This window comes from Elgaria multicarinata, chromosome 15 (genome assembly GCF_023053635.1).
Source record: "Elgaria multicarinata webbii isolate HBS135686 ecotype San Diego chromosome 15, rElgMul1.1.pri, whole genome shotgun sequence".
Classification (NCBI taxonomy): Eukaryota; Metazoa; Chordata; class Lepidosauria; order Squamata; family Anguidae; genus Elgaria; species Elgaria multicarinata.
In genome coordinates, this window is record NC_086185.1 from 30,635,802 (window position 1) to 30,650,830 (window position 15,029).

The window sequence follows — 15,029 nt, forward strand, 5'->3', positions numbered from 1 at the left end:
GTAAGTTGCAGTTCCCATGGAAATGTCTGCAGCAAGGCTGTCGGCCACTTGGTGGTAGCACTAGGTCAGGAAGATGGGCCAAGTTTAGCTGCTGTGCGCCCCCCCCCGCCCCAGCCTTTTGCGCTCAGTGGCATTCCCTTGGCACGCGCCTCTCACCAGACCAGGCTTAGCATTTCTATCTAATTGCTGCTAAGAGAGTTGTTTATTTGCACCATCAGTCAGTTTTAGTGGTTTTTCTTTTCTTTCATTATAGATAGATAGACTAACAGAGTAATTTCAAAATATATTTAGAGTGAAACCTTTCTGTTTCTGCCCTCATCAGTAGGTGTGATGCTAAATGGACACCCAGAGTGGTAGTTTTGAATGCTGGGAGATGAAAATTCCGAAGGAGAAAGAATCGAGATATGAGTGGTATAAATTAATCTCCAGATTAAGGCCAGAGGGAATAAGTTTTGAGCCTGTAGATCCAGGAGTTTTCCTTTCTATCAAGCATGTCGGGATTTCTCCATTTTACTGTCCAGAATGTTCCGTGTCCTATCAGAAATTCAAGGCTCAGATCCTTTGAGAGCCAGATTCACAGAGAAACCCCTCAGAACTCCTCCACAGCCACTGTGGCCTGAAATCTTCCAAATGTAGCAGAAGAGCAGTTGAAATAAGATCAGAAAAGTTTTATTTGCAAAGAAAATAAGTCAATTTACATAAACTTACATCCCTGTTTATATACATTATATATATATATATTCTATATACAAATCATATTGTTAATAAAGATGCTGACCAATCGAGCAGCATCAGGGTGCCCCGTCTAACTCCTGGCCCTGAAAGATGGGCTGGCTGTCCCATGCGTGCAGCTCTTTTGCCAATCAGAGCTTGAGCAGAGAGATTTATTTATTACACTTTTAGAACTCTGAATAACCAGTGTTCTTCAATCATGACAAAACCAACTGCAAGCACTGTCAAGCAGAAAAGGTTGCAGAGTTGGGCTGTGTGCAGAAAGATGCTGTCCTGTTGGGAGGCTGGTTTGTCACATCAGCCTGTCGGCACAACGAAGAGAGGCCCAGAGTATGGTAAGCTGAGGTTATATTTTCGGGTGCAACTAGGCAGTTTCTTAAGCAAGGCACCTGTAAGTGGCTGCCACTGTCAATTTTGCTGCCAGCGTACAAAAGATCCAGCCATGAATACAAGCTTCTCAATACTTTTTGTTGTTGTTGCTACGTTTCTGCATGTTCCCACAGGGCTTGAAAACATGCCAGAGATCAAAATAGCAGAGCCATTAGAACAGAATTCCAAAGAATTCATGTTCACACAGTCAGGAAGTGTCAATTTACATCTTATCAATGCTCTCATCTTCGGGCTTTCCATAACCCTTACTCCGAATACAGCACTCGACTTCTAAGTCAGAGGACCCTCTGGACATCCCCCCATCTCACTTTGCTTTCAAAACTGGTACATGCAGCAGACACCGCCCACATGGGCCTGACCAGCTTAAAATGGTCTCTCCTGTGCTTCTCTAGGCTGTAACTATCTTGGGGTGGGTTGAAAACAGCTCCATTAGGACAGGTGTTTTTGAGAATGGGCAGGGCTAAGCAAGATTGTAACGATATTTGTCTGTTCCATTCAACATGGGTTATATCCACAAAGCCTGTCTTTCCTCACTGTCTTGCCTCACTATTACAAAGGGTGGGGGGAGACCACTAAAAGGTCCCTCTGTCTGTCTGTTAGATCAATGCTTACTGGGTCCTCCAGAGGATCTGTCTCACAGCTTAAAAACACACACTTGGGTTCATTATCTGAAGCAGGCAAATTGTTCTGCCTGAACCCACCTGTTGCAAGAAGGCATTTGCTGCTTTGAACTTTGGCTGAAATTTATCTGTGCAGACTATTTTCCTCAACTGAAATACATTATTTTTTTTTATTTCCCAAGAAAATCCCTCAGAATGGACTTGCTCCCTAAATTCCAGAGTCTGCGCTTTGTCAGCCTCCCTTTCTAATAAAAAAAAAATCTGTCTTGGAAAAGCTTGTCAAGAACCGGCATCACATAAGATACGCAACCAAAAGATCACACAATTTTTTATTTGTCTATGATTCAGCTCACTAATTGGAACAGATTTCTCTAGACAAGAATCAGTTGTTGCTCTCAGGCTGAAGATAGGAAGATTGCAAAACAGGTACACACAAGCCTGTACGAACGTATATGACTTTAAAGCAGACTTCCCTTTTTGCCAGAATATTTTAACTGGTCAGAATGCAACTTTACAAAGCCCTGTGACTAGTTCCTCATCGACATCAATACTTTTTTAAATGTGAAGCTCCTAGTTACAGGAACATTTTCCCTTGGAAGGGTCTGAGGGTCACCCTTTATTTGGCATTAAAGATTGCTATGGGCTTTGCTGGCATTGCTACTTGTTTCCTTGGTAACATGAGCATTTGGAAGAACTAGCTTGCTGAAAAGCATTTTATTTTGTTGACAAGCACAATGCTGTTCTGGTGGTCACAGCATCTGCTGCCAGCTTCCAAATACTGCCCAGAAGCTCTTGATCCATTGGATTATTGTCGACACCATCTTGTTCTCCCCCCCACAGTGGGACACCATTGCTCTACAAAGGAACTTGCTTGGCTTTGTGGAGAAGCACAACCCCCAATCCTTTCTTTGGTGTACACGAGCACACCAATGAACAACTCTGTAGAGGCATGCCTTCTGTCATCTCCTGTGATAGCTGTCCTTGTTAGTGCAACAGATAAGCAGGAAATAATCCCATTAACACAAGTCTTGAGTGAGTATCAGTGCTGCAAGATGTGAAACACTGATGGAAGGTCACACAGGCTTGTTCATCCCTCTCCAAATGCTCCATCATCTGCCTTTCAACACTACCCTAATACAAACCACAGGGATTCATGTTCTTCCTTCCTGCATTTACATCAACAAAGAAATATCACGTGTCAGTTTTCCCTGTGGCACTTATCAGGGGTTATACAGCCACCTGCAACTCTTGAAGAGCAGCACTATGCAGTTTGGGGAGCCTCCTCCTTATATGTCAAGTTCCTTTAGGACGCTGGTGCATCTCCTAGGCGTATGGCTCCAAAGAAGGTGGTGTGCTTGCTCATGTTGATGGAGATGTCGGCATGGACCATTTTCACTGCAATCTTCTGGCGGGCTCTGAGGAGACAAACACCAGCAGTGTAGCAGGTGTTGAAGTTGGTCTTGCCTGTCTCAATGCTTCGTGTGCATTGCAAGAAGGGCTTCTCATCCACCACCACCTCATAGCTAGCAAAGTCTGTGAAGTTTATGTAATATACCTGGTTGGAAATGGACAGAGAAAAAAACAGCATCACTAGAAGAAGAGCAAGGGCACGGCTACGTTTCATGGACCATCTAGATGGATTTCAGAAACCACATTCATTGTTCAAATGCAGAATGAATAACTTCTATTGCTTCTTACTGTCTCCATCTCACCATGGTTGCAAGCCACTCTGAAACAAGAGACTGCACAACGTTTTGCAACAGAACGGCAAGAAAACCAAGGGTATGGCTGGGAATCTTGAACAAATTAGCGTAAAACTTTGATACAATCAATCTCCAGAAATCTGTCCAAGAAACATCCCTGCATTTAACAAAAAATTGAGGCTCTGATTTGTCTTCAGCTTCAGAGATTGGTGCCCCAAGCAGGCACATGCTTTGTTGGCTAATTCTACATGTGAATGGGCTGACCTGCACTGGGAGGCTGTTTAACTCACTGGGAGACATCTGCTTACATTGGTGTCTGTTGGTTCAGATACAAAGATGGGTAAGACCACAAGCATTGTGTGTACTGAATGGGTGGGTGTCCCAGCCCCATATGCTGGGTCACCCCAAACTGGCCTCATTGGTCTTCACATTAAACAGTCTCTATCCATCAAAAGATCCTTGACACAGGATTGGGCACCTTGTGAGAATTCTGCAGACCTCAGCCGAGCATGCGGTCTCAAAGCCAGCTATGGCCTTGGCATTGCAATTGATGATGTCAGGAGGTATTAATTTGTTAGTGGGAGAGGTGTATAGCCTCACCCTGAAAAATCTGGGCCAGATCCTGTTTGTCACCAGGAAGGTGTTCAAACAGGTTTCCAACCTTTCCCCATAAAAAATAATTGGTAGTAGGACATGGCTGCCTTGCAGCTGGACAACTTCAATCCCCAAACTGCAGAAGAATAAATCTCCCTGCCCATCAAGTCCAGTCATCACCCCTCCTTGTCTGCAGGTGACAAATAGACCCCCAAGACTTCCCCTGAAAAGCCTCCGTGATGACAGAGTTGGGAGCAGGGTGTATAAAATGAAAATTTGCATCCTTTTCTTGGATACGACACATGCTCTTAAGCTGCTTAGATGTGGGGGGTGGGGTGGGGCATGGATAACGGGGCCTTCCAGGACTGCTGGATGGTTTGACACAGCACTGGAAGGAGCGGGATTGCCACCAGGGCAGACATTTAGGTATAGGCCGCATAAAAAATCAGATCCTTGACTGGGGGAACAAATTCTTGTGCCTCTAGTACCAGAGATGGAGCCAACTGAAGGATCTGTTCTGAAAGTTGACCTAAATCTTCAGACAGAGAAGCTAGATCCTCAACACCCATTCTTGCATATGGAGAAAAAATAGACAATGCTACAGAGGAGTTGGACTGATGCTCATCCATATCGGAAACTGGAGGTCTGGCTGTTGAGACCGCACTGGTTCCATGGTATCAGTTGGTGTATGCGTGGCAAGACTTCTACAGAAGTGGGTTGGATCAAAAATCGCCCTATAGGGGGCAGTTGACTCAATGCACTTGACAGACGTAGTGTCATCAAGGCCAGAGTGGTGAACTGTGTTGGCTGAATTGCCACAGACAAAGATACAGGTGGTGGAGCCAGGAATAGATTCTCATCCGGAGGCCTAGAGAGGCTTGTCCCCCAAATAATCTGGGCAAAAGTAATAATCCTCGCTCCCTTGATCTTCATGATGCAGATCATCCCAACAATGAAGTCTGTTGCGAAGCACGACCCAGTCAAACTGCCTGTCTCAGTTGGGCAGCAGCGATCTAGAATGATACCTGGGTTGCTCGTGCAATCTAGAGGCATGGTCCCTCCATGCTGAGTAGCTGGAGAACATCGAGTCTGGGACCCAGTGCAATGCGGTGAGCCTTGGCCGAACTAAAAGGATTGGTTCTGATGATCGATGATGGTGCTGGCGAGGTATTTCTGATCTCATCCTATTATGTCGACACTATCAGAACTGGGTCTTGCATCAGTACTACAGCAGCTGATGTCCACAATGGTGGTGGAGAGGGGACTCTTATCAAAGCGGCTGATATAGACTGTCCTGATTCCCATTCCACCATTTTCTTAGACTCCTTCATTTGCTTCTTCTTAGACTAAGAAGGTTTTGGAGGTCTGGTTGTCACTGACTACATTTTTGCCAAGGAAAGTGTTAATGACTGTCCAGGTGAGGGGGGGGGGTTTGTATTGGCTCAGTGACCATCCCAGTGTGGGTCGGTCGGTTTGGCTCTTTGACCACCCAGGAGGTCGTGGGTCAATTTGGCCCATAGACAGAGAACAACTAGAGGATGAGGAAGACCCTGGTAAAGACACAGTTTTTTGCAGACCCTCTGAAGGGTTAGTTGAAGCCATAGGCTTCTTTGAGACATCCACCACCTCAAGTGCCTTCTTCCACAAAACTGCACAAAGTCGGTCAGACTGATGCGTGTCATTCCCCAAGGCAGAAAAGATAAACGCAATGGCCATCTGTGGGCAGAAGTTTACTTCCACGGAGGTCACATTTGTGGAAAGGCGCCCATAGGGCCATACGGCCTGAGGCAATAAGGCGATTACAAAGACCACAAAACAAAAGAAAAAGTTAATATGTAAAAATAACAGTATGAGAAGAAAAGAAGGAACAAAACTGCAGCAGTTTGCAAGAACAGCTCACTAAATGAAGAGAAGTTCCCAATGAGGCGGTCGAAAGGAAACTGAAGGAATAGACAGGGACCCGCTAGGGACATTGAGGGGAGACATGATAGCACTCTTCAAATACTTAAAAGGTTGTCACACAGAGGAGGGCCAGGATCTCTTCCCGATCCTCCCAGAGTGCAGGACACGGAATAACGGGCTCAAGTTAAAGGAAGCCAGATTCCAGCTGGACGTCAGGAAAAACTTCCTGACTGTTAGAGCAGTACGACAATGGAATCAGTTGCCTGGTGAGGTTGTGGCCTCCCACACTAGAGGCCTTCAAGAGGCAGCTGGACAACCATCTGTCAGGGATGCTTTAGGGTGGATTCCTGCATTGAGCAGGGGGTTGGACTCGATGGCCTTGTAGGCCCCTTCCAACTCTGCTATTCTATGTGCAATGGGACGGTGGGGGAGGGCTCCCACCAAAATCCCTCAGCTATGTAAGTTTCCTGAACAGGACACTCCACAGGCTCAGAGCCCGAATGTGTGGTGCACAGAGGTCATGAAAGAGAACTCGCCCCTTTCTAAGGCAGCCTGTCCCACTGCTGAGCTGCTCTCGCTGTTAGCAGATTTCTTCTAATGTTACACCTGATGGTTCTAGAGATGCTGGAGACTGAATGAGGGACTTGAGCTATGGGCCTTACCCATTCAGTTCATGGTGTCCCCCTTCCCTTCTGGATTTAGGAAAGGCATCTGGTTTAACAACTTTGCAATGAAATCTCAGCCCAATTTCAAGAACGGAAGGGTAGAAGGTGAATGGAGGATATTGAAAGACATACAAAATGCAGACATGCTCCAGGATCTAACACAGCCAGTATTTTCGTGGCATTACTTTGCCCCCCGCCCCGCACCCTCACCCCATCATCCCTTATTCCCTAAAATATGGAATGCTTATTAACCAACACACTTTCCTTGCCTTTAACTTTATGGTTCCTCAAAGCATTTAGGATATAAGAAAAGGAGTTAGGCCTAAGACCGTACTCACTTCTACCTGACTATAGACGAAGTATGTGCCGTCCACCAGTACCTCCAGCTCTCCACTGCGGGTGTGCAGCTTAAACACCTTGGGGTTCATCGTGATGCGGGACCAGTCATTGAGCACTCCACCTGAAAGATCTCAGTATGAGAAAACGGCAGTCACTCAGTACTCGTCAGGATGAAAAGCACAAGAGCAGCACAAATACAGACTCTATCCAGATTTGATTTCTTACTAAACGCAACCCTACTTTGGTGAAGACCCTCTGGTTAAGTGTTGCATAATCAAGAAGGTCTCCACCACCACCATCATAATCTTATAGCGATCTCAGTTCTCCAAGCGCTAGTGCTCCTGTAGCAAAATGGCACCATCAACCCACGGGTGGGAGGAGAACACAGGCTTGGGGGAGTCCTAGGATTTGCAGAAGTACAACAAACCCTTTAGGAAAAAAGCCCAAATCAGCCCAATGAGGACGGACCATCCTTGCAGCCATGGGATACTGACCTGCTGTTGGGGAGGGAAGGGGTTGGAGGGGGTCTCCTGGAGGAGGAGGCAAGGAATCCAGTCAGCCATGAACAGGAGCTCCCCACCCTGCTGCCGCCTTTCGTTGCAGTTCCCATTTGGATAGAGCTATAGTATTTGTTTATAAAATTATTTCTGGCCTTCTTTTGAATCTAAAAGGGCCCCCAAACTGACTTACAAGCCAAAAGAGACCTAACCTCTAAGCTCCATATAGCCCCTATCGTAAGAACATAAAAGCCCTGATGCTGGATCAGACCAAGAGTCCATCTCGTCCAAATTTCTGTTCGCACAGTGGCCAACCAGCTGTTGACCAGGATTCCATAAGCAGGACACAAGTGCAAGAAAATCCTCTCACCCATGTTCCTCAGCAACTGGTGTATAAAGGCTTATTGCCTTGGATACCAGAGGTAGTACATAGCTGTCAGGGCAAGTAGCCATTGATAGCCTTGTCCAGGAATTTATCCAACCCCCTTTTAAATCCATCCAAATTGGTGACCATTATTATGTCTTGTGGTAGTTTAAGTATGTGCTGTGTGAAGAAGTACTTTTTTCTATATGTCCTGAATCTCTCCCACCAATCAGCTTTATGGGATGACCCTGGGTTCTCGTATTACGGGAGAAAAATGTCTCCGTATCCACATTCTCCCTACCATGCATAATTTTGTACACCTCTATCATGTCCCTCCTTAGCCTCCTTTTTTCCAAACTAAACCATCACAGCTGTTGTAACCTTTCCTCATAGGGGAGATGCTCCAGCCCCTTCATCATTTTAGTTGCCCTTTTCTGCATAATATCTATTTGTAAGTATGGTGATCAGAACTGTACACAGTATTCCAAATATGGTTGCACCATAGTTTTGTTCCAGTGGCTTCATGTCAATGTTGAAAAGTACAAAAAATAGAATCCCAAGGAACCCCTGAACAAAAGCCCCCTCTATACACACACACTATATTATGGGAGAACTCAGCCAGATAAGAGCAGAACCACTGCAAAATAGCACCCCTCCCCCAAATCCCATGCTGCCAAACACCCCAAAGAATTAGCAGGCTTGGGGTAACCCCTTGTTGCAGAAGTACAATTCTTTTCTAAGAAAAAAATAGCCCCATGAAGACTGAGCACTGGGAGAAGAGATTGCAGAGCCACCATCTGCTCTCTGTATTGAACATGTGCACGGGCAACGGAGGCTCACCACTCCCTTGATCCTTGGAATAATGCTCTGCGTGTTAGAAAGACCCATGGGACCTGGCAAAAGAGGAAGCCCTCCTTTCCATGTGAAAATTCTACAAAGCATGACCAGTGTTTTAATGAAGGGACCCAAGACTCAGGGTGCTTCCAGATGGTGGGGGTCCTAATGTTGCCCTGAATCAGAAAGCATGTTCCAGCAGCTCCAGCTTTACCTCCTTAAAGGATTTTCCATAGTGAAAAATATTTGGAAGAAGTGGTAGGAAACCACAGGAGAAGGAGGAGTGGAAGATGCTGACATCTGGATTCCCAATAAAATTCCATGAACGAGGCAGGGCCATGGCACAATAAAAAGAATTAGGATTCATTGTGGTGGTAGCAGTAGTGAAGCATGAAAGACCACTTTTGTTGGGAGGAGAACTTGGAAGACATAGACAAGGGCAACAAAAGATTAAACGTGGGGGAATGGAGGGTGTGGCTTGAAAAAGGAAGATCTGCTGAATGTGAAAAGCAAAAAAGGTTAATTAGTTGGTTTGGCAACTAATTTAACTGATTGGAAGTTCCTGAGAGAGACGAGGATAAGGAGAACAAAGGGTGATCAGATAGGGGATTCATGTGGTTATAAATTGTTATACTGCGAAGACTGGGACCTGAGCCATTGCCTTGTGTAACAGTGTTCTTTAAAAAAATTACAAGCAATGGAACTGGCAGAGAAGTATTCAGTGGCCAATTGATTGGGATTCTTACCATTCTTGACTTGAATTGCTGACCCTTGTCCTTGGAGATGAACCACAGCTGGCTGCAAGTCAGAATACAGCAAATCAAGATTAAACAGGTTCAGAATTTTATACTCTTGTCCATATGAGACTAAATGCATTCATTTATACAAAGGACTTTATTTGCTTTTCTCGTATATGTCTTGAGACAGAAGTGCCAAAATGTGCAATGTGGCTGCCAAGAATTTGTTAAAAAGCAATTCGGCAGAACTTGTTCGGGAAATTAATCTGAGAGAAGGCAGTTCTTCTGGCATTTGTGCAAGCATTAAGGCAAGTCATCAGTGGCATTTGTTGAGAAAGCTACCTTTGCTTTAATAAAAAGGCATGTCTAGAAAATGTAGCCTGTTCATCACATGAAAAAGAAGGTGCAGATTCAGTTGGGTCAAAGTTCTACTGACGTTCTCCCCCAAGGCAGTCCACTAACCTGAGCATCTCTAGGTCCTGCTTTGTCTGTGCTACCTGCAAAACAGAATATGTATAATCAGGTGGTGTTTACCATGGTTCTCACCACCATCTCTACAGGATCTCTCACAGCATTGGGATTTCAGTTGCCTAGGGACAGAACATCGTGCTTGAGCCATATTATAACTTGCCTTCATACGAAAAGGGCTATAGCCTCATCTGGAAATAAAAGGTTACAAATGATCCCCGTGAAAATAATTAAAAAAACCCCCAGTTAATTCACACTTGTGGGCTTGGATGCATCCATAGCCAGCCCATCTGGAACAATCTTCTGGCACGGAATGGCTGCTGAGGGCTACTATGCCTTACCCTCTATCATTAGAACATTCTTTCCAAATTCTTTTTCATCTTTTGCTCTAAAACCAGTTATATCAAGGCTGATCCAATGAAGAAAGTGAAGAGATGGTGAAAACCTCACAATTTTGCAGAGCACTTAGAAGTCAGACATCAAAAGAACTAGTACAGACTATTAGGAAATCGTCGTTTACTAGAGGTTGTGTTTCAAAAGCATATGTTTGGGTTCTTTAACCAAAAAAAATCCCTAGAAGAGTTTATTCTCTGTTCCTTTAGCTTCTAGGTTACAATATCTGTGCCAATATTGCACTTAGTTACGCTTGACTTGGTATCAATTTTACACAAGCGTTTCACATCCAGTGCATGTGCTTCTTGTCGAAACCAAACAAAAGATGTGATCCTTGCGGAAACAAGGCTGGGCTCTGAAGACACGTCATGCATCCCTAAAATTCCAAAGAAGAAAAGCTAATTCAAATGCAAATCTTTCTTTGGCTTCTTTGCCAAACCCATGACTCTTCCTTCAGAGAACCCTGGGAAGGGGGGCGGCGGAGGGAGCTTGCTCTTGTGCTGGACTTCTGCAGGGGATGCGTGCAGCCCCTTCCTCCTGCTGCCAGCAAAAGCCCAAGTGAGAAACCACCTCTCCCATCAAAGAGAGAGAGAGAGAGTTTTTTCTCCTGCAAGTTCTCCTTTGACAGAAAGTGCCTGCAGTGTGTCGATGCTGCTCTGCAAAATACAGGTATAGGATCAGAAGTCACCTCTCCCTCCTCACAAACTCTCCATAGCGCTTGTGGGATTTTGCAGAAAGCAGGAGTAGCAGCTACTGTGAAGTAGGAGATTTATAGCCCCCTCGTGACTGGCCACTTGCGGAAGTTTGCGGGTCGATTACATGTTGTCGTCAACAGCCAGGACGTCTCCTGTGGTTTCCCCCCATAATCTTGTGTTTTAAAAATACAGAGATAATCTAGTATCCAAGTTATGAAAGGATTTGTTCTGCTACTAGATGGTGCTATTTTATTTCAAAGAATAGGCTGCAATAGCGTTCCCCTTTCATTCAAAAACATGTGGATGTTATTAGTTGCTATCTGGAGCCCGTTTTGAACGTGAGAAGATCCGAGACCTGGTAAGGCTGTGCGGAGCTTTTCTTAATGCAGAGACACTCTTGGCTGTGTTTGGTCCCATGGCTTCTCTCTCATGTCTGATTCTCTAGACTCAAGCTGTTTTTCCACTCCGATGCTGTCCAGGCGAGAGGTCTGCAAACAAGCGGTTCGCATAACGAAACTCCCTTGGTCCAGTCTTCTCAGTCAAGTGGGGGCCCAATTATGAGCTTCACTTTTGGGGGCCTCTTCTCAGGGAATTGGCAAAGCTTTCAGCCAATTACTGCTGAGGCTCCAGCAGTTGTAAGGCAATTTTCAGCCAATCACATCAATCCAGTGATATCTTATGGAAAGTAACAGTGTGGATGGAGCCATGCCTCACTGGATCAAGGGGTTTTTATGGAATGGTTCCGAGTGTGTGTGTGAGTGAGTAATCTTGAGAGAGTAAGGGGGTGCATGTTTTGGCGGTGATCCTGGGTGGGCGAGAGAGAGGTGATGAGTCTTGAGCTGCCCCCTGGGTGGCACATTACTAGTCTCTGTGCCTCATCAGTTTGCCTTCTGAGAAATGGCCATTTTGTTGTGCTTTGTGGGGTCAAATCTGTGGCTTGGCATTTGTATTTCACACCCAACCTCTGCCTTGTATTCAGCTTCTTATCCCTTCTGACTAGCTATGCCACCAGCAGCCATTTTGTGATAGTGTCAACCACGTTTCCTCAAATTTCCAAATGTACCTACCCCTGGGCTCAAAGGGGTTGGGGCCCCCGTGCTCTAACATCATGTGTGGTGCTGTGCTTCTACCGTCTTTGCAGTAACGCCCTCCCTCAGCCTCCCTCGCACTTACCGGCAGGGCCTTGCAGCCCGGGAGGGCCCTGGAGGCCAGGAGGTCCTGGGGGGCCAGGAGGGCCCATCACTGTGGTGCCTGGTATGCCAGGGATCCCTGGGATTCCAGGGGGCCCTGGAGGTCCAGGGGGGCCTTGGGGCCCGGTGGGTCCGGGGGGCCCAGTTTTCTTGCCTGTGGAGATAAAGGATGTTCAGCTTCACCTCCATCAACATGGTTTCCAAAGGTCCTCATGTGCTCCCATAGGACAGCCATGCTGGTTGAAGCAGGCCCTCTAGCCAGCCCCCAACAACTAACTAACCTGGAACTTTTCAAAGCTCCCAAGAGAGACAGACTCAGCAAGAGATCATCTACTGAGACAAGAAGGCGTTTAAGAGATGTGGATGTGGAGGTTTCGCTCAGCTTGGCTTCAGTCCTCGGACTGCCTCCCTCAAACAAACAGGCGGTGGCTATGAGGGAGAGGGATTGCTGCTTGCTCATGTCTTTTTGGTGCCAGGTTAAGGAATTTCTGACACCCCCTCCACATTTTGCTATCAGTCTCTGTTGGCAATGGCTATTGGCTCAGCATTTAGGGCGTGGGTTTTAGCTCTTCTCTGCGATTAATTTATTTTTACTGTTGATGGCGTTTGCTTATCCTTGTATGCTGGACTTGGATTTCATTCCCCCCCCACACTATTTTACTGTTTTCACTTTATTTTATAATTGATCCTGAATGTTTATAAAGCAACTAATAGATGCAATAAATAGATTTTTTTAATTCAAGCCAAGCAAGTGTTTAGAGTGTTGAACACAGTGGACGAGGTGCTTGATGTTCCCTTTAAGATTTAGGGCTGGGCTGAAATAAGGGGAGGAGCATTTCACAAGCATCTTTACCCTCTGCAAAACACAATCTTTTGGAAGATTTTTCATACACTAAAGGTAGGGAATTGGTCCCACCCTCACTCCAATCTAGTAATCATATCTGACCGGTTACAGCAGAATGTGAATGGGCCTCGGAAGGCATAACCTCTGGGAAGCAACAGCGTGGGTGGAGCCGCACCTCACTGGAGCTGGCAACAGCAAACGTCTTGCAATTCAGTAGTCCTGGAGGAGAGTTTTCGTGACTCCCTTGTCCCAAAGCAGCAACACACATTGTAGTGTGTGTGTGTGTGTGCAGGTGGGTGGGGTGGCGATGGCATTTTCACAAAGATTACTGTATCCTCCAATGCAACAATGTTCCCAGCAAATATTTCATAATCTCATGAAAGTTTGGTGTAGCACTAATATTTATTATGAATATAATGCCAGAAATATGCCTGGTTCCAAGACAACTGGTCCTTGCCTCAATGTGTTGCCAATCTAAAACTCAGGACAGGGGTAGAACCTGCATCCAGCTGTGTTCCACTGTAGCTCTTGCAGTTTGGAATTCAATAGGACTAATCGCATTTCCTCTTGGCCAGAGGCGCGCAGTTTGGGCTAAATCTCACAAAACTGAAACTAAATTGAAAGTGATGCCGCAGTATATGATACAAACGTTACAAATTTTGCAAATGAAGGAGATAAAGAGGATGCAAGGATGACTCCACATGGTCCAGAGTCAAGAGGGTAGATGGCTAAAATACAGAGTCTGACTGAGCTTATGATCAAGCCTATTCTGCAGCCGTGATTGTGCCAAAGAGGAAGCTGCTTCCCCAACAGCACTGCATCTTTTCGGTGTTGACCAGCAGCACTTTTCCGAGTGGTTCACAGCCTGCTGCAATCTGGGCCAAAGGGAAAGAGGCGTTGCTATGAGAAGTTTGCAAGCCTCTTTGAAGATAAAATTTACTTGTATTTTTCATGACTTGGACTTTACAATTAATGCATTCCCATTGGCGAGTTGTCCAGAACACCAACTCGTCTAATTTTATAGGATGACTATCAGTTGTTGAGGCCAGAGGAGGTGGACAAAGTGCTTGGACTAGTCCAATGGACCACTCACTTCTATGCTCCACCCTCCCCCTTCATGGCTTATTGCATTTGCTATGAAGGGAACAATTTACCCCTGGGGGCTATTGCATTTTGCAACAATTTACCCATGGGTGCCTGGCTTGCCATGGCTTGTTGTATCATGTGAACCCAGACAGCAAGGGTTCGTTCGTTCGTTTATTTATTTATTACATTGCTATATTATTATTATTATTATTATTTATTTATATAGCACCATCAATGTACATGGTGCTGTACAGAGTAAAACAGTAAATAGCAAGACTCTGCCGCATAGGCTATACCATCCAATAGCTGAAGCTCTCTGGTTGCTTGAGGGTTAGATAAGTTATGGGTTATTTGAGGATTGTCTAACCTGGGTTCCTATGACATGAGAAGACATGGCAAGCCGGGTGCCGTGGATGCCAGCAATAATGGCGCCTGTGTGCATCCGGTCTGACGCAACAGCCCCCATGGGTAAATTAAGCCATGGTGCTCAGTCGTGCCATGAGAGCCAGTCATAGTGGGCATAATAGAACCTGTGGAATGGAGAGTACCATTGGGATACAGCCATCTCTAGATACAAGCTCTATAGGAAAGATGTGGAAGAGTGAAGTGGAGGAGATGTCGCTCTGTATGTCAGAGGGTTGAGGTTTTAAGCAGACTAGAAACTTTAAAGGGGAAGACTTCTCAAAAGAATCACTGTGTGTAGCAATTCCAGGCCCAAAGTGTAATTTAGTACTGAGGACATGCTATTTTCTCTCTGCCCAAAATGCGATCTTGAGATTGAATGAAATCAGGAAAGCATCTATAGGAGAACCAGCTCACTTCAATTACCCCATAGTTTGACTGCATTTCCTTTGTGCAAGTTGTGTTCTGCTCACGGCCGAGACAATTTCTAAATGACTGTCTCTAAAACAGAACAGAACTGACAATTGGGGAATTAAAGAATAGAAGGCTTATTTAAGAAAATGAAAGTCTTGGC

The 15,029-nt window shown here is 45.5% G+C and overlaps 1 protein-coding gene across 1 annotated transcript in view; it reads right to left on the bottom strand.

Moving 5' to 3' along the window:
* Nucleotides 1–2,188: 2,188 nt before the first annotated feature.
* EDA (ectodysplasin A) overlaps nucleotides 2,189–15,029 on the bottom strand; it is a 94,242-nt gene continuing 81,401 nt past the window's right edge. Inside the window, exons 5-9 of the mRNA XM_063142091.1 lie at nucleotides 12,107–12,277; nucleotides 9,840–9,874; nucleotides 9,387–9,438; nucleotides 6,945–7,075; nucleotides 2,189–3,297 (exon numbers count right to left, since the gene is read on the bottom strand). Of these exons, the coding sequence (XP_062998161.1) occupies nucleotides 3,046–3,297; nucleotides 6,945–7,075; nucleotides 9,387–9,438; nucleotides 9,840–9,874; nucleotides 12,107–12,277 (641 nt within the window). The 3' untranslated portion in view covers nucleotides 2,189–3,045. The remainder of the gene's footprint in view (nucleotides 3,298–6,944; nucleotides 7,076–9,386; nucleotides 9,439–9,839; nucleotides 9,875–12,106; nucleotides 12,278–15,029) is intronic.